The sequence below is a fragment of the Paroedura picta genome, chromosome 2 (genome assembly GCF_049243985.1).
Source record: "Paroedura picta isolate Pp20150507F chromosome 2, Ppicta_v3.0, whole genome shotgun sequence".
Taxonomy (NCBI): domain Eukaryota; kingdom Metazoa; phylum Chordata; class Lepidosauria; order Squamata; family Gekkonidae; genus Paroedura; species Paroedura picta.
The window spans coordinates 71,581,019-71,604,190 of NC_135370.1; the positions used below are offsets into that span (position 1 = coordinate 71,581,019).

The 23,172-nt window shown below is 42.9% G+C and overlaps 1 protein-coding gene across 19 annotated transcripts in view; it reads right to left on the reverse strand.

Moving 5' to 3' along the window:
• The window catches only part of TNS1 (tensin 1), a 388,444-nt gene that overhangs the window by 10,284 nt on the left and 354,988 nt on the right, over positions 1 to 23,172 (reverse strand). For all 19 annotated transcript variants that reach the window (XM_077320625.1, XM_077320620.1, XM_077320624.1 and 16 more), the window contains 10 exons: positions 16,751 to 16,946; positions 15,491 to 16,362; positions 13,718 to 13,804; positions 8,274 to 8,405; positions 7,414 to 7,506; positions 6,628 to 6,705; positions 5,022 to 5,093; positions 3,049 to 3,217; positions 2,528 to 2,596; positions 330 to 362 (listed from right to left, as the gene is read on the reverse strand). In XM_077320625.1, coding sequence (XP_077176740.1) covers positions 330 to 362; positions 2,528 to 2,596; positions 3,049 to 3,217; positions 5,022 to 5,093; positions 6,628 to 6,705; positions 7,414 to 7,506; positions 8,274 to 8,405; positions 13,718 to 13,804; positions 15,491 to 16,362; positions 16,751 to 16,946 — 1,801 coding nt within the window. The remainder of the gene's footprint in view (positions 1 to 329; positions 363 to 2,527; positions 2,597 to 3,048; positions 3,218 to 5,021; positions 5,094 to 6,627; positions 6,706 to 7,413; positions 7,507 to 8,273; positions 8,406 to 13,717; positions 13,805 to 15,490; positions 16,363 to 16,750; positions 16,947 to 23,172) is intronic.

The following is a 23,172-nucleotide window of genomic DNA, read 5'->3' on the forward strand; positions in this document are numbered from 1 at the left end:
CTGGCATCCAGCATCCAGGTCTGTGTGTGCAGTTCTAAGCACTGGATATGTAGGTACAATACTGAGCAGGAGATTGGTCTCATTGGAGTCGATGGCAGTGGTCATCTGTTGTGGCAGAGCTCCTCAGCCTAAGCCTTCTTCCTGGCCCCTTGCTCAAATGGAAGAACCACACTGTCTGTTCTGGCTACACCAGTAACCTATCTGGGAAATGGGCAAGTGCCTAAATATCGAAGGATGTTTTGAGCATCAGACAACTAGGAACAAGGCAGCAGGGTAGTCACTGTGACCTTCCAATGCCACTCCTAAAATGTGACAAAAACAGTACTTACTTTGCAGCACCACCACTCTCCGATTTAGTCCACCTGAGCAGAGAAAGAGAGTCTTTGGTTAATCACCTTTCCCAGGGACAATGTGAGTTATGAGATGCACATCAGTATTAAAGCCTAAGGAAGGGCCGCAATGTCAAATCTTTGAAAACAAACAAAAACTTTGAAAACAAACAAAGCAGGATGTGACCCTCTCTCTCCTACCACTGTGGTAGATGATTGCTTTTCCAATGGCTCTTTTCCAAGTTTTTTATCTATCAGTTCTTGAAGAAATGTTTCTGGTCTCATTTGCAAATCTTTAAAATCTTTTGCAGGCATGCATGTATTTGTAGTCAGAATGTCTTTGCTTTGCTACAAGTCTTATCCTAGATGCTCAGCCTCATGCCAAAACTATTTATGCCAATAAATGCAAATTACTAGACCTTTTATCTGAACTCGAGCTTTCAATACTGCCAAAGCAATAATGTGCAATTCTTGTAATTCTTTGTGCAGCCCACCTTCAGCCATTAAATACACAATTAGCTCGGTCTTTATTCCCCTGAAAAATCATGTTTCCTTTCACACAGGATCAAGAATTTACAAACTCCAGCCATTGTTGATGCCTTCTAGAAATCCTGTTTTAGGCAATTGGTTTGATTTTGGAAAATTGAAGAGATACCTCTTAATAATAACTTGATGGGGGATCCAATGTCCTCAGAAAGAGATTTTTGTTCCCATGCAGAAACTGTTAATTAGGAAGTTGCAGGCATTTTGGGCACTTATAGAGTTCCAGTGTATGACCAAATGATTCTGAGAAACTTGTACTGGCCAACCTGGGACAGTTCTTCTGTACAGTATTTCCATTCTATAAATCATTAACCTCATATTGAATTATGACCTGACATTTCCATTTGACTACTGCTCATCACCAGAGAATTTTCTAGACACATGCAGGTGTTGTTCCTTTAACTTTGAAGTGAGTAAAAATTAGTTCCTTTATAGATATAGTATGTGACAGAAACAATACCTAGATGGAGCATTGGCCTTGGTCCCATTCCAATCCAATTTCTGGCTTGGCCATGGGGAAATGGTCTTGGTCACTCTTACGGATGACCTCTGGAGGCAGGTAGACCAAGGTGGGTTGGCGCTGCTCATGTTATTAGACCTCACAGCAGCATTTGATTTAGTAGATCATGAGCTTTTAGCTTGCTGCCTCCTTGACATGAGGATATGGGAGTCAGCTTTACAGTGGCTGACCTCCTTCTTCCAAGGTCAGGGACAGAGGGGTTCTGCATCACTTCTTGGCATTTTGGCTAAGATCAAGTGTAGTGCAGACAGAGAGTGGCTTTTTTTTTGGGGGGGAGCAATTGCACCACTGCCAAATCCACTGCAGGGTGCTGCAGGGTGCAACTCTCTTCCTGATATTATTTAACATCTTCATGCACCCTCTAGTACAGCTGTTCTGGAGGTATGGTAAGGGTGTGACCAGTATGCTGATGGAACCCAGTTCCACCTGTTAATGAACAGCAGGCCAAATATACCACCTGAGTCTTTGGTCAAAGCTGCCTGAAGCTTAATCCCATGAAGATGGAGGTCCTGTGAATGAGGAGACATTTTAACTACAACTGTTCCTGCTTTTCATTGTACAACTTATAACATTACAGTTTTAATCTTTGTACATATGATTTTATGTTAACTGCCCCAAGCCCACTTTTTGAGGAGGCATAGTCTATAGATTAAACAAACAAAATAATGGGTCTAGATCAGCTGTCCCCAACCCCCGGTCCGGGGACTGGTACCGGTCCGTGGATCAGTTGGTACCGGGCCGCAACTCCTCGTTGCTCTTCTCCCAGGCTGCTGCCTCGGGGGCTGCCCTGCCACTCTGCCACCATCTTACCTTTGGTGTTCTCCGGCGGCCGCCATGGCTGGGGCTCCCCCTCAGTATGGTACTGCACAGCTGCAGCTGGCATCACCCCCCAGTGGGCGGTGGGAAGTCAGGGACAGCGGTGGGAAAGCAAGCGAAGCAGGGGCTCAGGCGGCAGTAGCGACATACCTCAGCAAAAGACTACTCCCCCCCCCCCGAGCCCCAGTGAAATTGTCAAGCGTTGACCGGTCCCTAGTGATAAAAAGGTTGGGGATCACTGGTCTAGATGATGGTCTATATGCCTACAAGCTGCTCTGTGGCTGTGGCTACCATAAACTCATACAGCACTGTCACTTACTTTCTTTCCTGTGGATCCACATCACAAAAAGTGACAGTGTTGATGGGATAATGTCGCCTGAAAAACAGCCTAAAAGAGAAACACAGATAAGTGTGCACAGTATAATTATCCAACAGTACAATGAACAACTATGAGTTCATAAGACACCTTGAGTATCTTGGTTACCTACATCGTTCCGCCTAGGGGAGGGGTTTTACTACACATCAGGCATGGATATTGGTAAGGTGATCTTCTGTGGATGCCCTGTACCTGTTAACTTCAAGGCTGATGAAACACAATACTTAGCAGAGAATTATTGTGTGCAGAATCCCCAGGTCTCTTTTGAATATGTCAATCTTGCCCATATTCATCAACCCATACTTTATAAAGAATTATGATGATGAGGAGGAAATGGAATGTTAAAACTGCATACAGTAAGTTGGGGGGTTCTTAACAAAACCAGTGTGGGTATGTAAGGGCAGAACTCTTCTGCTTCAGGTCCACAGACTGCCACAAGTTTGAGACCATAGCTTGCTTCTTACTTTCTCTGGTTGTCTGTTAAGGTTATTCCTTGTGTAGAAACTTTGAAATGGACGACAGTAGCAGAAGGTAACGTGTCTGCAGCCAATGTCTCAGTGATAGCCTTGGCGATGGCCTGTGGACCCGTTAATGATTCCATCTCCACTGAGTTGATAAAGAGTACATTGCAGGCTGGAAGGAAAGGGACACATGCATCAGTGGGAAAACAGTGCAACAGAGGCATCAAACAGGAAGAACTGTTCCTGCACAGGAGAACAACGTGCTGTTGTATGTGTGGCATCTGCCCATATAGTCTCCTGTCCCAGTAAATGTGGACTATACTAGGGAAGCTAGATTTAGAGTCCAAGTGACTCTTTTAGCAGGCCAGTTGTTAGAGTTCCCAGAACTTGTGACTCCTGATAGCTGACATTCTAATGCAGGGATAGTTAATGCAGGGGTAGCGAATGCTGGCAGGGGCTCATGGGAATTGTAGTTCATGGACATCTGGAGGGCCGCAGTTTGACTACCCCTGTTCTAATGTCTGACTAAGCAGAGATCTGTCTTAAAAAATATTCACCGAAGAATGGCTTCAAGAGTGAGTGAAACTAATATGAAATGTAGCAACCAGAGTTTATAAAATTTTCAGGTATTATTTATTTCTAAAGGTAAGACCACTACATGAGCCTCTTGTGGCGCAGAGTGGTAAGGCAGCGATATGCTGTCTGGAACTTTCTGCCCATGAGGTTGGGAGTTCGATCCCAGCAGCCGGCTCAAGGTTGACTCAGCCTTCCATCCTTCCGAGGTCGGTAAAATGAGTACCCAGCTTGCTGGGGGGTAAGCAGTAATGACTGGGGAAGGCACTGGCAAACCACCCCGTATTGAGTCTGCCATGAAAACGCTAGAGGGTGTCACCCCAAGGGTCAGACATGACTCGGTGCTTGCACAGGGGATACCTTTACCTTTACCTAAGACCACTACTTCACTGGGATTTAAGAAGGCTCTGCTTTGTTTGTCCACTTCAGTCCCCCTCCACTTTGTTGTTGTTAGGTGCGAAGTCGTGTCCGACCCATCGCGACCCCATAGACAATGATCCTCCAGGCCTTCCTGTCCTCTACCATTCCCTGGAGTCCATTCAAGTTTGCACCTACTGCTTCAGTGACTCCATCCAGCCCCCTCATTCTCTGTCGTCCCCTTCTTCTTTTGCCCTCAATCGCTCCCAGCATTAGGCTCTTCTCCAGGGAGTCCTTCCTTCACATGAGGTGGCCAAAGTATTTGAGTTTCATCTTCAGGATTTGGCCTTCTAAGGAGCAGGCAGGGCTGATCTCCTCTAGGACTGACCGGTTTGTTCGCCTTGCAGTCCAAGGGACTCGCAAGAGTTTTCTCCAGCACCAGAGTTCAAAAGCCTCAGTTCTTTGACGCTCGGCCTTCCTTATGGTCCAACTTTCACAGCCACACATTGCAACTGGGAAGACCATAGCCTTGACTAGACGCACTTTTGTTGGCAGGGTGATGTCTCTGCTTTTTAGGATGCTGTCTAGATTTGCCATAGCTTTCCTCCCCAGGAGCAAGCGTCTTTTAATTTCTTTGCTGCAGTCCCCATCTGCAGTGATCCTGGAGCCCAGGAAAATAAAATCTATCTCCATTTCTTCCCCATCTATTTGCCAGGAATTGAGAGGGCCGGATGCCATGATCTTTGTTTTCTTGATGTTGAGTTTCAAGCCAACTTTTGCACCCTCCACTAGCCTCTCCCAAATGCCAAGGACTGTTGTGGTAACACTGTCCAGGATTTGCATTTCAGTTTCTGATCAAAATAGGACCGCTGCAAACTCAGAAAGAAATGAACTAAGCACAGCCCTTTTCCTGAAGGCTAATTGTCAAGTGAGGGTCCGATTACTTTTCCACTTTTCAAATTCAGTGACATAAATATAAGCTATTATTCTGCTTTCTAGTCCCTTAAACAACGAAAAAAAGGAAGTTTTCTGTTCATACTACTTGCCTGCTCCCTGTTTGAACAAGTCTGTCGCTGAGTTGCTGGATGAAGTTGTCTCTTTTGTTTCATCCATGGGGTCTTTTTTAAAAAGTGCAAAATAGACAGAGTTATTGACTTCTGGCAAGAGTTCCTTTCTGATCACAAGCTTAAGCCCACTTAACATATCCACAAATGGAAGAGTCTTACAGAAGCTTTGAAACCAACTGATTTGAGCAGCAATCCTACACTCATTTACTAGCCTAGATAAATGCATGTGAAGACAACAAGTCTTATCTACATATGTAAGTGATATCATGTAATAACCAATTTATGGTGATGCCAGCAAGGGGCTTTCAATGCAAGTGTGAAGCAGAGGTGGCATGCTATTGACCCTGCTTAGCTTCCCCAGTAAGTCTTTCTTCTGATTAAATATGCATCGGTTACAATCTGCCCAGCGGTCAGCAGGGGAGGTTGGGGCTTGCTCCATATTCACACCTGGCCCTCCAGTGAACTGTTAGCTGTTTATCTTTCTGGAAGTCCAATAGGTGTGGAGGGTTACCAGCTGGAAAGAGGGGAAACTCCCACTACCTGGTAAGTAAGTAACTATCAAACAGCTGGATTGGTCAGACAATTCCAGTTTGCAATACTTCTCCAGCTGCTACTTTTCTGGAGACATTCTTGGGGTAGCACTGGAGGATGCTGTCCCTCCAAAGGAGAACTATGGCTTCCAGGGGTTGTTGAACTCATGGCACTGCCTTATACCAAATCAGGTCATTGGTCCATCAAGATCAGTATCGTGCAAGCAGCTGTGGGAAATGTCTGGTACAAAATAAAGGATAGCTCCTTGGGGCTTGGAACATTACCATATGGGGAAGAAGGGCTCACATCATGGCTCTGTTCCCACTACTATTGTGTTCAGCACATGAGAGGATTAAGAAGAGTTAGGTTTTATATCCCACTTTTCACTACCCAAAGAGGTTTTAAAGTGGCCTCCCCCCCTCTCCCCACAACAGACATCTTGTGAAGTTGGTGAGTCTGAGAGCGGTATGAGAACTGTGACTGGCCCAAGGTCACCCAGTTGGCTGCATGGAGGAAACACAGTCCTCCAGATTAGATGCTGCCGCTCTTAACCACTATACCACACTGCCTTAATTTACTTGATTAATATTTTTTGTACTGAGCCGATTTCTGGAGGTCTAGTAAAGGGACTGGATGCAAAACCTGTACTATGGTCAGATCATCATCTGAAGAAGATGCAAGTGGCTGTGGTTTCTTCTTCCCAGCAGGGGGGATGGCTTCAAAGATGCTTTGGGAGATTTGAAGGCTCAAAACAATATCTTTGTTGAAGACCTAGTAGGAGCCTGAAAAGCTAGACTCCAACAGGCAGCAGACAGGTTTGCTCACTACTGCCACCATCTGGCTGCACACAGGAATCCAACACCATGTTTTTTGTACAGGTGGTTAAGTTTTAAAGGACATCTATCATTATTGCTTATGTCTGATGTGGACTTCTGCCTGCTTGATTTTACTTTTTACTTTTTGTACATGAACCTCTTAGAAGTTTACAACACAAACATTCTCCCACGGAATTATTTGCTACCCCATGTGACTTCGTTGGTGTAAAAGCTCTTACCTCTGTCAGGAATGACCAGCTTGCAAGGCAAAGCCAGAGGCATGATGGAGTGCTGGTATACCAGAGCTGACAGGCAACCTGGGGAGAGAACAGGGGAAATGGTCAAAGCTGAAGACAGCTGGGATTATGATTTTGAAAGCATTCAGAGAGCAGTGGGTTATGTTTAGTGGATTCATTAGATAAGTTGCATGAATGACAGACATTAAGCCTCAGCTTCCAGGGTCAGATTCTGAAATCTGTTCCTCAGATCTCTTACTACTTTAGCAGGCACAACTGCTGTACTATTTAGTAGTGTCACATATTTTTCTTATCCTGCCTATTTTCTCTAAGAAATATCTTATAGCACAAGCTTTTTTGTAAGGAACAACCTAATCTATCAGATAAATGAAGTCAACTGAGAAAAACACATGAGGAAAACGGAAATCTAGCCATCATGCAAGATGACACTAAAAAATAAAAGGACTCATATTGATAAGAGGTGCAATAAAGGAGCCAAAAGTTGGGATTGTGGCAAGGTCAGCTGTCACTGGGCAGTGCTCAGTCCATAGGAAATTAACTGAATATCAAACAGTAGCATTTTCAGTTCCTGCAAGTGACCCTTCCCATACCCAAATTTCTGTAACTTCATCCTTCACAAGCACCTCTTGATAAATATTTTTCTCACTAGTAGGCTGGGGATATTATTACATGCTGGTTATCATTATGATCTCCACAAGAGGGCAGGCCAGGACAGAGTAGCTCTGCACATCAGAAACAGGAGGAAGAACATCCATTTCCCGGACTTACCAAAGTTAGGCTCATTGGGACATCCTTTTAATTTCACACCTTTGGGGCTGGTTTCTATCAGGAAGTGTCTTACTAGTTCATTGGTGATATCTCCTGTGGGGACAAATAAGGATTTCAGAATAGATTCTCAGTGTTTCCCATGAGCCTTACAGTTCTGATGGAGGCTATAAAGTAATGTCTTGCTGTCCTTCAGAGGGTGATATAACTGCACATGTCTACAATTCATGGTGATTGACCCACGCTACATGCTTAGGGCAGATGATGCCTGCCAAGCTGACATTAACAATATGAAACAAAGGCCTTGAGGCTTCTGTATATTGGATTTCTGGAATCCAAAAGTGCCTGTGCAAACAGCAACACAAGCTGGTCCTAAACTTACCTATTTATGGGGCAAGAATCAACAGAGGAAGGACTCCAGGACTCTGCCCTCACACAGCATATTATGTTGGCATGTGAGACAGATTCGGAGGCGTTATTTCCCATTCAGGTTCAACATTTGTTTGCGGCAAAGTAGCCTTTTGTGTTGCAGACTGTGATATATTCCTGACACTGCTCAACAAGGTTATAAAAAAGTCTGGGATGCTAGGCCAAATCTTAGTCTTTGTGTGGGGTCGGCAGTTTCTAGAAACACATCTCAAGCCTGTTCTGAAAACAAAAAGATTCAAGGCATCTATGGTGGCGCTTAAGCATGAAATCTAACATCTGGTGCAGGATTACCATTCAGACTTTGTCTGGAAATGATATCTAGGCTGAGGATTTTCAGTGCTGTCTGGTATTGAGATGTGTGTATTTGTGCCCAATCTATGTATTCCATGAGATTTCATAAAGATTGCATCTCCATATGAGCAAGGAGGCAGTACCTTTCTTGCTCTGTTGCACCACACCAGGAGGTGGTGAAGCGACTTTCATGGCCAATCCGTAGGCTCCACGGAAAGAGTGGCTGTCTCGGATAATGAAGGCCCCAGGTTCCTTGTCTTTCAGCAATGTAATGGCTGAGAAAGAAGCAAAGTACACAGTAAGTATGTAAATGCATCTAAGTGGTGAAATAGTATCATCAGAACATTAATAGCTCTTAAGCTGAAAAGTGGAATTGAGGGCTCTAAATCCAATTCACCAACCTCAGCAAGTCATTTTATACACTGGATTTCTCAGCCTCTAGGCAGTGCTGGGCAAACCTCCATGTCTGACTTGGAACAGACCCATTTAAACCAACTTAAAGGGCATATCCTCATGGAGTCAGCCAAAGAGCAGAATCGGGGGGTCAGGAGGGATACAGCAAGTCCCAAGGGTACTAAAAGAACTTGCAGATGTCATCTCTGAACCTGTCCATTATTTTTGACACTTCTTGGAGAACAGGTGAGGTGACAGATGACTGGAGGTGGGCAAATGTTGTCCCCATCTTCAAGAAAGGGGAAAAGGAGGATCTGGGTAACTATTGACCTGTCAGCCTGACAACTGTAGCTGGCAAAATTTTGGAACAAATTATCAAACACCTGATCCTTGAGCAGCTGGAACTGAGAGCTGTGATTTCTAAGACTCAGCATGGGTTTTGCAAGAACAAGTCATGTCAGACCAACCTTATCTCTTTTTTTGAGAAAGTGATTACCTTGCTGGATCAGGGGAATGCCGTGGACATAGGTTATATGGATTTCAGTAAAACTTTTGATAAGGTTCCACATGATATTCTTGTTGACAAGTTGGTAAAATGTGGTAAGATCCTAATTCTGTCAGGTGGATCAATAACTGGTTGACAGATCGTACCCAGAAGTTACTTGTTAATGGTTCAGCATCCTCTTGGAGAAGAGTGACAAGCAGAGTTTCCCAGGGATCTGTCTGGGGCCTGTGTTTTTCAACATATTTATAAATTATTTGGATGAGGGATTAGAGGGGATACATTAAATTTGCAGATGATACTAAACTGGGAGGGGTAGCAAACACAACCAAAGACAGAAACAGAATACAGGATGATCTTGATATGCTCGAGAAGTGGGCTAAACTGAATAAAATGAAGTTCAATAGGGACAAATGTAAAGTTCTGCATTTAGGTAGGAAAAACCAAATACACCAATACAGGATGGGGGAGACTTGTCTTGGCAGTAGCATGTGCGAAAAGGATCTATATGGGCAGTTGTTGATTTTGCCCATTTGCAAATCAGAACTTGCAAAAGACCCTGCTTGGATGAGCAAAGCTGTCATGGCCAACAGCTCTTCTGCTTTAATCATTACATTAACAGCTTAAGTTTGAGCTATTCCGTTTAAATTGCAGTCACTTCTCCGTTTATTCTTCTAAGTATGACAATTTTCTCCCAGAGAGTTCCACCATGACCCTCCCACACATCTCTTTTGGAGAAATGATATCAGCAGTAACAACAACATTTGGGTGGAGAATGAGATAATTCAGACATTAACAACAAACACCAGCCAAATCCAAACCTCTAGTCATATTTTCTCATCAGTTGTGTATTTTAATGCAGAAGTCCTTCTATGACTACTATGGCAAATGAAACTCCAGGCCGGACAAGAATGTCCCTTCCTCTAAGAGTCGGATCTGAAGGTTAAACTCCATTCAACAACTGTCACATTACCCTCGCAAGGGGAGATATGAGGAAATGAAGGGACATGTTCTTGGATTAAGGACAGATCTGCAGAACTGTGCTGCCAAGTGCCTCAGCTGTTGGCTGGGTGAGAGAAATAGCTGTCGACAGAGACATAAACAAAGTTTTTTAAAGGCATCACCCATGCCTGCCTGATAAGCAGCCACATCAGGATGGGCTGGGGACAGATGCAAATTATTCATCACTGTGACTTAAAGCAGCAATCATGGCCAGTTCATTTGTTGGATCTCTACACCTCAATATCCTGTAGTGGTACAGCCTGTTTGTGTTGGTATGCCATTATACATTTACATTGTCACATCAATGTAGAAAATAACTTTTATGGCTTTAAAAGTGTTTTAACACAGCACAATTATATATTTACTTTCACAGTAAGCTCCACCCTTTCCCACTTACTGCTTCTCAGCTCTATACATGTTCCACACATAAACAGAGAGTTCTGAAATATGGAGTTACTGCACCTGTTGCAGAGATTTCTGCAGGATACTTGCATACACACTATAGCCAGGTATTTGGTATCTCGATGAACTTGGATCCAGAGCCATTGGCACAAACTCCCTTGTTGTTGTTGTTTTTAACATTCCCTCTTTACTTCATTGGACTTCTGTCTCAGATATTGAAACAAGTCTTATTGCTTCTCTTTCTTTGTTAAGTCCCCAGGTGAAGAATTGAGCCCCCCCCAAAAAAAAGATATATAGGCATTTTTCTGAGTAGTGGTCATCTGTACTGTCCATACATAGCATCTAAACTGAGTGGCTAATTTTTGGAGTGCAGACTAGATGACTGGGTGATTTTCAATCACATCATCTATCCAGAACAAGCAGGGGTCAATAGAGGATTAGGTATCATTGCATGACTCGTTAGCACTTGGCCCAAGTGAGTATTAAGGGTCCCGCTAAATCCATGTTTACTGCATTTGTAGATCTAATTGCTGCATTTGACTCAATCAATTGGAATTGACTGTAATGAAATTAGCAGGCATTAACATGGACAAATATTGTTCCCATTATGGGAGTTTCATGCAAGAATTGTCACTAGAACCAAGGCGGGCCTTAACTGAGAACAGATGATGTAGTATCCTTAATGTATATTGGATTAAGAGGGGGTTTGCACAAATTGGGTAATTTCTGTAAGGATAAGGATTTAAAAATTAATTTTGCTAAAAAGAAAAAAAAAAGAAAAAAGGAAAAGACCTTGAAAGCTTAAGTGGTTAACAGATTGAAATTCCACTGAACAGTTCAAAATTTCAGGGTGACCTACAGTGAAACCCTCTCATAGAAAGCACACATGGCAATGACAAGGATCTTTACTTTTGAGAAGCACAGGTACCATCTTAAAATTTGACATTTTTAAAGGAGAATTTTTTATTGAGCCAGTTTTGAAACTGTTCCAAACTAAAGCAACTCAAGATATCTTTAACCGCTTCTGCAGAGCGGAATAAATAAAAGAGTAAGCCCTAAGGGGGAGGAGAAAGGGCAGGCTCTCTCTGGGATAAAAATTCAGAGGGCCCAATCAGGAGCTTCGCACAGCTCCACTTTGGCTGCTTGGCCCAGCCTCGCCTTGCCCGGCCGGGGACTCACCGCACACAAGGAGAAGCAGCCTTCCCCGATGGTGAGTACTCCCAGTGGCTTCCCCTTGCCCTCGCGAAAGGAGCAGGGACGCTGCGTCTGTGACGCAGCGTTCCTGCTCCTTTCCCACCTAGGGTCCCTTCCTATTGGCCATTCCCCACCGCCGCTTCCCCGCACCCAGACACACACACACACAGCCTCACCAGCCAAACCCCCCTGGCCACCCCCCTTGCCCCACCGCCGCTTCCCAGCGACCACAGCCACACAGACACGCACACACAAACACAACCCCCCTAGCCACTCCCCTCACCCCGCCGCTGCTTCCCAGCCACCACAGACACACAGACATGCACACACACACACGCAAAACCCCCTAGCCGCCCCCCTCGCCCCACCGCCGCTTCTCTGCCCCCACAGACACGCACACACACGCACACAGCCACCCACCCACCGCACTCTGCCACTCCTTCCCCCTCCTACACATCCATGCATACACTCCTCTCTACCCCCCTCTTCCCTCGCCCCCTCCCCGTTCGCCCCCCCCCCTGCGATTCCCCCCAAACTTCACACACCCTTGGCCCCTCCCCTTCCACCTACCTCTCTGCCTGCCTTCCTTTCTTCCTTCTTACTTCCTGACTTCCTCTCCCCCACCCCACACATCCACGCACACACTCCTCTCTACCCCCCCTCTTTCAGTAGCGAGGCTACACTGCATCTTCTAGGAGGTGGAAAATTACAGAGGAAAGGATAGTGTGTACAAGTCAGTAAACAGTATAGCCTTAGAATGAGAAGATAATAAAGTATCAGAATGTCTGAAATTTCACACTGCTCTAGATAGAGTGCTTTTCCTGCCAAAATGCAGTTTGATCTCTCTATTATTAAAAATATTGCAAAAACACAGCCCATTTTGTTCTGCAAAGAAGACACAAAGTAACTAACAACAATTAAAACATGTTTTAGTCCAGGATCAGGTACAACCAATAGCTTTGAAAGCAAACATCAGAACTCAAAATAGCCACTGGACAGAACTTGCCACTAATCAACCTGACAAAATGATCTACAGATTAAAGGATCTGTTCTTCAAAAGATTAAGCTACTTAACTGTACTCTATTTTTAATGCTGTCGAGTCTGTTAATGTTCAGAGGAGTTAAACAATGAAGGTCAAGCTTTTAGAATGCAAATTCTATGAGAAAATGTTTGCAAGAACCAAGAATGACAGGATGTTGAGATGAAACCAAGAACATTATTTTTAAATGTACAGAAAGTATCTAAAAATAGAATAGAAATTAATAATTTTCTGTCAGAGGAATGAAAATCATTGCGCCAACCTCCAGGGCCTGGAGATTCATTACAGACCAAATCCAGTGCCTGCATTAGGTTGCCACTGAACCATTAGGTTGCTTTGGGCTGATCCTGCGTTGAGCAGGGGGTTGGACTAGATGGCCTGTATGGCCCCTTCCAACTCTATGATTCCGTGACTCTATGAATTAAGCCAGTCAAGAGATTAGTCTTTTTACTCCAGGTAATATCTAGGGAAGAACAGCTGTTTTTTGATACCCTGCTTTTAATTCCCCAAAGAATTCCCAAAGCAGCTTACAAATTCCTTTCCCCTCCTTTCCCCACAAGAGACACCCTATGAGGTAGGTAGAGCGAAAAGCTCTAAGGAAACTGTTTTGAGAGAACAGAGATCTGTCATTAATCTGTCATAATGTTTTGGTAGAATTAGAAGAAGAGCTTTTTTTTATACCCTGCTTTTCACTACCTGAAGTGGTCCCAAAGTGACTTACAAACACCTTTCCCTCCCTCTGCCTGCAAAAGACACCCTGTGAGGTAGGTGGGGCTGAGAGTGGACTAAGAACTACTCTGCAAGAAAAGCCCTAAGAGAACTGTAACTAGCCCAATGTCACCCAACTGGCTGCATGTGGAGGAGTAGGGAATCAGATCCAGTTCTCCAGATTAGAGGCTGCCACTCCTAACCATTACACCAAGCTGGCTCTTTACCATTTAGGTGTCTACTTCCTGATTTAATTATTGTCTTCATCCACAGCATCTAAAGCTGAACTCTTGTTAGCCAACAACTGTTTATTAAACCACCCTTTTCTACTAAGACAAAAACTTACCTTGTTCTCTGGATATTTCTGGTTTATACCAGTACTTGGAGGTATCCTGGACAAATTTCACATTAGCTCTGGTCTCAGGGCTGCTGTCTAAGACACACAGAAGAAATAAACCTAAGATGAGAAATCACGGAAGAGATATCTCATAGGGTACCCCCAATATGGCATATTTTTATTCCGAATTAATCAATGAAGGAGGAGAGTTGAGGGAAGATTTTCAAATCATTGTCCTCTGCTCAAAACTCCTAGTCCCACAACCTTTTGTTCTGAGAATATGAAATTAACAACTCTTTTTATTCCAGATAAAGAAATATGGAAAAATCCTACAAATAAAGCAGATAAAATTACTGTAAAGATAATCATAAAACTGGATTTCTACGAAAACTGCTAAAAGACTTCTTGCATAATCTCACAATTGGAACTGTTCTCTTAGTGCTACAAATTCTAAATCCTACAAATATTAATTAATATATAATTATATTAATGTATAATATTAAAATATTATATGTATTAAAATAATAAATAATAAAAAGTGGCCCAATAGGAAAACAAAGAAAGGACGCTTGCATCTTCTTTTTTCATATTCTTTGTAGTTCTTCTGGAGAAGAGTATATTTTTAATCAAAATATAGCATGCAAAAGATATAGCAACTTGGAAAACTTCAATGAATATTTATTTTCTCCAAACACCTTTTGAAGTTTGGCTTTTCCTTTTTGTAGGCTGGTTTATTGCATATTCCATTTCTATTTTTCTGGCATGCATTTGTTCTCCCAAAACTATATGGCCTAAACACAGAACAACCCTACTGGATGAGACCAGTCACCCATCTAGTCTATAATCATGTATCACGCAGTGGCCAATCAGTGACTCTGCAAGCCAAAACAGGGCACAGAGACCAAGATTTTCTCCTGACACCGCCTGAGGTCTTCAGAGGTTTACGGCTGCTGAATGTGGCCTGAAATCCTGATACAATATCAGAATCCCCAAAAACATAGAAGCTGAAGACATAAACATCTTTACAATGAGATGTATGTCCAATCATATTATCATAGTTGTGGTATAGAATAAGCAAAGCAAGTTTATTAAGAAAACGCTGCTCCAAAGATCCATTTTGAAATGCTCTGGAGTGATACAGCCCTTCATGACAATATGATAACCTCTCCTGATAACCTGTAAATATTTACCACAGAAAGAGAAATTTGTGGGATAGAAAAATACCTCTAAGATACAATAATGTTACACATGATTAATTTTAGATGTTTTCATTTAATATTCATGAATGTTAATAATAGCTGCATATTTAGATCACATGTAGTTTCAAATTTTTAAAAAGCTATGTAAAGCAACTATATAGCTCTGAGGTATTCAATCAATCAGTCAGTCAGTCAGTCAGTCAGTCAGTCAGTTACCTTTTATTGGCATAAACTCTGAAGTATTCAATATGCCAGGTGAGTGCTGAATGTTCAAACTGAATGTTTTAACACTGTCAAACACCATGGTTGCTTTCTGCCGCAAACCTTTCTATCCCAATACAATGGAATTTGTCCCAACAATACTATATGTGCAAGACTGTTTCTAGAGCTGTCAGAGAGCTAGAAGTCACTAGGCAGACTGAATAAAACACATATATTGCTCTGGAAATCCTTCATGGTGATCAAAGCCTCACCAATCAGGCAGGACAGACAGAAAGAAGGTACACTCTCCACATCCTGTGCTAAAAATATCATTATAAATCACTTCTACTCAATGGAAAGGTTGTATCAACTGAGGTTTTACCTGGCATTGAGAATTTGGAGAAATCTGGCAGGGTGTGATGAAAGGCCATGCTGCTCCCACTGCTGGGACTGGACATGCCACTGGAGATGGGCGAAGAGGTCTTGCCATTCACTGTAGCATAGTTAGGCAGGCTGTTTGACCGATCCCCTGATGACATCCTTCTCTTCTCTGGGAGCACTGGTTGAGGTGGGGTGGGGCTGCCCTGCCTATATATTGCTGAATCAGGGGAAGAGGAATGTGGGCTGCTAATTCCATGGTAGTAGGCCGGAGAGACAGGGAAAGATGGAGTAGAGGGGGCTTGGAAACCTGAGGCACTGCTTTGGCGGGACAGTGTTGGGCGCTTCTCCTCTGGGGTTGGGTATCCATATATAATGTGTTGATCTAAGCTGGGACTCCCAGAGACTGTGGATGTGGTGCCTCCTAATATAGGCTGGTGACGAGTAAGGCTTGGGCTGCCAGGTGTTGCAACAAGGTTGCCATGGGTACCCATTATCTGCCTGTTCATACCCGGGCTTCCAGGGGTGGCCACCATGTTGGTGTTAATAGCTCTTCGTACAAAACCAGGGCTTGGTGGAGTATTTGTGGCTACTGTTCTATGGAGTGATTGGGGGCTTCCATGTGTGACTCCAGCCACACTGACTTGGGGTTGAGGCCTTGGATAGTTATCTTGCTGACAGCTCACTCGGCCTTCAGGAAAGTCAGCACTCATGTAGATTGGGAGGCCCTGACTTGAAGAAGAGGTATTTTGGTAGCTGCTGTGCACTGACGGTGCCTGAGAAAGATTGGTGGATTGGAAACTAGATTCAGCTGAGGGTTGATGTGCGACCATGCTGTGAGGACTGTTCTCTGAAGGGTAGCTACATACAGAGATCCTGAAAGAAGGAATAGAAGAGGTGAGAATAGCTTCCATTCACAAACCTATTAAGAACAGGTACTCTGGCTAGGAACATTTAATGTAGTCTATTGTAAAACTGTCCTCTGATGAACTGTTGTCTAAATGCAGTGTAGCAATGCAGGCCAGGATCACATAAAAGTATCCTTTTGAAGAAAGCATTAATACAGTGTAATTTTTGGTGGCATACACTGGCCAAAGGAACTGAAACACAGCTTACATAGCCTCCGCCACGTCATGCATCAAGGGAAGAGCTTCAGAAAGTATGCAAAATACCACAGTACTATTTGCTATGGTCACTTACAAATCTTACATAGTAGCAATCATTTCTCTGGTGGGCCCACTGCTTTACAGCTGCCCTTTCTTACCCATCAGTGCTGTGCATGGGGCTGCTGGCAGCAACAGGACTTGAGGAAGCGAAGGAGTTGGCGAAGGACCCATCCCTCAGCGGTGTCTCGGTGCCATAAAGCTGCAAAGCTGGGGATGCCTGGGGCTTCCCATTAGCGCTGCTGCAACCACCTGTTACTGCTGTACGAGCCACAGATTCCACATAACTCCGGGGCTCTGAAGAAGAGAACAGAATAGATGATGTTTGAGGTACCTGAGGCTTCGGAGACAGCATCTCTGTTACTGAGCTAATCTTGCAACCAATACAACTCATTCATATTTATTTAGGACCTGTCTGGCTCTGTAGAACTAATCACCCTAATGTGGGGCCTGCTCCCCCCCCTGAAAACCACTTACCAAGGTTTTCTGATCTTATGAATGAGTCTGAGGGATAATTCAAGCCACCATATTTGTGTGCGTACAATGCATCCTGACAGATCACGGAAATGATTGTCTACAGAATGTCCGATATGACCTGGCCCATAATGGGATGGAGCTTTGGTGATTCATGGGAATCTAGGAGGCTTGATAGCGAAGCCTTATGTACAAATGTCAGATAAAGTTGCTATAGTTGTACATGTGGGCAGATACCAGGTTACAAGTTTCATAAATAAGTATTTGACCATGTGTACTGGCGTGAAGTAAAGTAATTCTGGAAAACTCAAGAAAATTTCCTCATGACCAAACTATTTTAAAATTACCCTTCCCTCCATACAACAGAGCTTTAAAAACATCTGGGACAAGTAATCTCGCTGCTGTTTTCTTTTCTCAGTACTGAACATTCAAGGCTCCATCAGAATTTTTCTCACACATGATGTGTTTCTTCCATAACTTTGTGGCTCTCCTCCAAGCACGTGGCTAAAAGCGGAGAGACACCCACAAATGCCTAACAGGTGATATTTATTATTTAATTCATTAATTTGTGCCACACCTTTCTCTCCAATGGGAACCCAAAACAGTTTACATTGTTCTCCTCTCCTCTATTTTATCCCTAAAAAACTCTGTGAGGTAGATTATCTCAGACAACTTGTAGCAGTACCTTAGCCATTAAAGAGGACATGTCCTTTGCATTTCTGAACAAGGCTTTAGGCTGTAACCCTTTTTCTTCCTCTTCTGTCCAGAAAGAACTGCTTTGCTTTTTCCTCCTGCCTTCTGGAACTCACAGGATCACCAACTGTTTTTCTCTTACTAGGTCTCGGATTCTGCCCTTTATTTCTCCTTCCTCCTTTCCCTGACCTCCCCTACTTTTACTACCTGCTGCTGAAGATTTCCTACTCAAGCCAAAATAGCCTTTCAGTGGACTACACATGGATGTTTCATGGAGGTTGTACCCTAATAAATAGAAGCCTTAGATTTTTATTTTTTTATTATTGGTAACTGGGAATATAGAAGAATTTAAATTAGTGCAATGCTTGGTTTCCAAGTGGCACAGCATGTGCATCAGTGCACTGTCCTTTACCAAAGCACATTTCTTATTAAATAATGACAAATTCAAATTGAAATCCATTAAAAATACCAATACGCCAGAATGCTCACAATACTGGTTCAGCCATGGTTACTGCACTTACCCTACCTCATCTGGATTATGTTTAAGCATTTATTTTAAATTAAGACCCAGGGTGGTTGTAAAATGAGTCCACAGCCCTAATCTTTGTTCCACCCTTGCAATTTATTTGTTCATGCCTAAAATTAGTTTACAAGCTCACCAGGACAGAGATGATTTTTAAATCAGTTTTTCCATATCCAAGTAACATGGAAAGAATGCTCTAGTGGGCATCCTAGACAGGCAGCAGCCACTATGTTGCAATCCTTAGTATGTAAATGCTAGAAACCTCATCTCTGTTAGCACAGGGCAAAAGACATGACCACACCAAACCTTTTTAAAATAAGGAAGACATCATGGTATAACTTTTATGTCATAATCCTAATTCAGAGTGGCTCTTAATAATGAAAAGCATTAAGTGGGATATGGCTGATCCAACTATTGTGAATTGGCTCTTAAAAACATGAACATGGGCACACAAAGCTTCTTTCTACAAAGTTTAACCATCTTGGTCTAGCAGCCTTTTCTGCTGTGAATGCCAGCAGCTCTTCAGGGCTCAGGTAGTCCTCAACACCACCACCCTTAATGTGGAGCTGTTGGCAACTGAACCTGGGACTTCCTGCATGCAAAGCTGCTGCTCTGCCACTCAGCTGTGGCCTCTTCCCTCTTTCATCTTTTTTTCTTAAAGAGGAAGCAGTAGCAAGACACATATAATCAGGATTTACTTTGTCATAGTACTATTTGTGGTAGTGAACATTATGGGAGGAAAATACATGCATGAAATTCCAGAGGAAGAGACTAAACAGGACCAAAATATTGACTTTTGCCTGAGCAAACAGGAAACATATACTTGTTTGGTGTTACCAACTGTTCTATGGAGCCATGTTAAGGATTACATAAAGAAAAATAATAACAAAATCATGTTCAAAAGCCCAGTCTCCTTGACCAAAGAGAGAATTCACCTGGTTTCATCAGATATTTATACAGTGATATTTTGGAAACTTCCTCCTTGTGCTAACTCCAAAAAGCTGTAACTGGAATAATGATTTTGCTAGGAATTTAAATCTAAATCACATTCATTTGCTTTCCTCTATCAAATTTAGTGGTGAGAAGGTGGCAATTAGTCAGTTTTGGACTGTTATGTTCTACCTCATCCTTTTCGTACTTTCATCCAGTGAAGTTCCCAATTAAGATGACAAAATATGTACTTCTTCCAATATGCTGTCATAAAATATTACAGTCGGGGAGAGAGGGAATACTTGCAGATAATTTGTTTAAATTTGAGTTCAGAGGTAGAACAAAAAAGCCCAACTATTGTCTGACAAAGATCCTTCTGGAGCTTATGTAGTTTCTCTTTATGCACTGGTGGCTGAGAAACTTTGAAGAAAAGTTATGACTGATGGTAAATAGTACTGATTTGTGTCGTTTTCAATTTTGTTTCATATGAAGGAAACCTGAATTTTAAAGCCTTTTTGTTATAGATTTTTATGGGTTTTCTATTTCTTTTACACTTTGTGTCTTCTATGTTGATTGGCTATTATGATGAGAGTTGAAAACTTTCTCTTAGGATACCTTAAGGTAGTGGTCCCCAACCTTTTTATCACCGGGGACCACTCAACGCTTGACAATTTTACTGAGGCCCAGTGGGGGGGGGGGTAGTTTACTCCTCTACTCTCAACCTCTGCCCTAACGCTCTCTGATCGCTATGGCAATGTTTAAACATCCCTTCAAAATAAGATACAGACATGCCACAACAATGAACATAAGGAACATTTTATTTTCATGCAAATTTTAACTCATGACAATGACAAATCAATGGGAACCCTGAGCTTGTTTCTCTGCAATGAGATAGTCCCATCTGGGAGTGATGGGAGACAATGACACCCGAAGTGTGTTGTAAAGGGCCGGGGGGGATGAAGTAAAGGGCCGGGGGGGGGGGGGAGAAGGCATCCTTCGGGGTCCACCTCAAATTAGTCGAAGGACCACATGTGGTCCGCAGCCCACAGGTTGGGGATCGCTACCTTAAGGAACACTTGAAGGCTAAGGAGTTTCAGTACTTACAGAATGCCTGAGGTAATCCTGAAAACTGTTTTGTGAGTCTTTCTAAAAAACTGGGTTAAAAAAGAAAAAATCTTAAAAAGCACTTCAGCATTGTTTTCAGTTCTCCTAATTTGGAATCAATTCCTATAAGGTCTCCATTCTCTGAAATGAGATAGGGATAGAAAAATGGCAAGCCAGATTTGTCGGCCAGGGCCTATCCTATGATGTTCAAAGTTGTTTTTGCTAGTCAATCAGGCCCACTGTGGCAGAAAGGAACATTATGAAGTGATGAAGAAAGCTTTTTCATACTGCACATTCCATGAAGCAAAAGTCTCGGCCAACCCCTCCCCTCACTCCACCCAAATTTGGCTGCAGTGGTGCTGAGCTGAAACCCAACCTCAAATTACTCGCAAAATACATAATAAGTGATTATGCTACTTGAAGCAATTACATCCGTTACAGCTTCACATTTCCCACTTTCCTCCCTAACTAAAAATAGTACAGTTCTGTATCCATGAGTTAACTTTAAGAAACTACAGAAAAACCTCTTGAATAAGCCAAGCACTGCTGTTAAAAGGGTGGGGGAGAGAGGGAAAGGTTTTCCTTATCCATAAAGAATGGGCTGCTTATAGCGTGGCATGGTTTTTCCTTTGGATGCTTTTTCTCAATCATTTGTATGATTCCCCCCCACAAACACACAGAGTTGAACCCTTGCCCATTTGGGCCCTAGAAGAGTGTGCTACATTTGAAAGCCAGCTGTGTGCAAATTATCCAGAGTGATACTGAAAAAAAACAGCAAAGATATTTTGTAAACTATTTGCAAATGCTAAAAGGAATACAGAATGTACTCTCTGGGGTCCAAAGCAAGAACCATTGGGGAAGTTTCAAGATCCGTGCCATATTAAAAGAATATCCAAAATCATCTTTGTGTTTATGTTAAGCAAATTAACAGTTCATTGTGTGGTACAGAATTAATGAGAGAAAGATGGGGAGATGCTGCTCCCATGGGGTCAGACAGTGCACAAATCATGGTTGCAATTACTTATTACTAGAAAAGCTTAAAATTCAGTACATCCTAGCAAATTAGCTAGCACTACTTTCCTTTTAAGTTCACATCCCAAATGGATTAAAAGCATTATAGATCCTATGTCAAAATGTAATCTGGGAGTCCCCATGTGTGTGTGTGTAGAGGAGAAAGAGCACAAAGGATTTTTTTTCTTTGACCATACTCAGGTAGCAAGTTTCTCTATTATGTATGCAGGCTCAGATGTCAACAAAGCTGTGTGGTCAGCTTGGTGTGTTGCCTAGGGCAAATCTGCCACAAACAGAAACCATTACGATGGTATGAAGGGCATATCCGCTTGTGAGGGGTATTTAATGGCAGGGCTTCTGGTTTTGTCCTCACAGTCTGGCTGTGGCTGCCTTTTTGGCAGTGACTCAGGTACAAGCTGCTGGAAATATTGGTGGAAGTCCAAGATGCAGAAATTAAAGTGAAAGCTCTCGTATCTCCTGCCTGACTTTGATGGTCAGGAACAAGATTCTGAATCAGTGCACGATTCAGACTATGTCACTATGTGTAAGACTTCCAGAGGGAACAGGTCTGAGACTGCGACAAACCATAATATTGGACTTCATAATAAGATGCTCTTCAGCCCACTCATCAATTCTGAAGATATGCAAGAGATCACACAGCACTTTGACATGTGGATGCCCCTGGACAGCCTTTTTTCTAACTGGATATATGTGCCCTTCCATGGACTAACTTGCTGAAATGCTGCCTGGAATCCTAAAGCAGTGTGGACTGAAAAGTGGAACCTACATATTACATATACAACACCCAAGATCTGAGTCAGGGTGCAGTCCCAAGGATTCTGGAAGAAGTTGTGAATGACTACCTGAAGTAGTCATCCCTAGACCTAAATTATTTAAGTAATAACTGCCCGGTAACCATTATTTCAACCTTGGCTGCTTGGCCCAGTGCAAATATATTAAGAGTCTCCCCGCAGGGCACTTATCCCCCATGCTATGTAACATGTAACCATTGGGAACAATCCTCGAGAGATCTCCAGTGTAGTATCACCAATATGTGGATGGCAACCAGTTCTATTTCCCCCTAACAGCTAAGTTGGTGAGCTTGTGGAAGTTCTAAACAAATACTTCGGGGAAATAACCTGAAGCTCAAACCAGAAAAAACTGAGTTACTGTTGTTGAAAGGGGAAGAACAACCTTCACTCCAGAAGAACAAGGTAACCGAAAAGATTGATGTTTACTCTAATGTTCATCTTGTTATTAAGCTTTTTTATCAGCCATACTGCTAGAAAGTGTTAAAGATCCTCTGCTTTGGAGATTGCTTCACTCCCTCTGGAAGAACAAATTCATTTTTGGGGTACTGATGGGTCCTAGCTTGTGGCTGAAGACTCAGGTCTGTGCTATGACATGTAGCACCATTTCTATGCTTTGGCTGATATGCCAGCTACAAATGTTCTTTGAAGACTTTGATTTGGTCATGGTGATCCATGCTCAAATTGCATACAAATTAATTGCAATGCATTTTCATGAGGTTGCCTTTGAAAGCCATCATGAAATGTCTACCTGGTTCAAAATGGAGATGCTGTTGTGGGTTATATAAAGAGACTGTATTATTACTCCTGTACTGAAAGGTCTGCACTGGCTGCCTGTTTATTTCTGGGTACAAGTCAAAGTTCTTACCTTGAAGACCATTTGGGATCAGGTACTTGAAGGACTGCATCCTCCCAAATTGTTCAGCCTGCCAGTTAAGATCCTCTTTGAAGCCTTGCTGTCTGTGCCCCCACCTGTAGG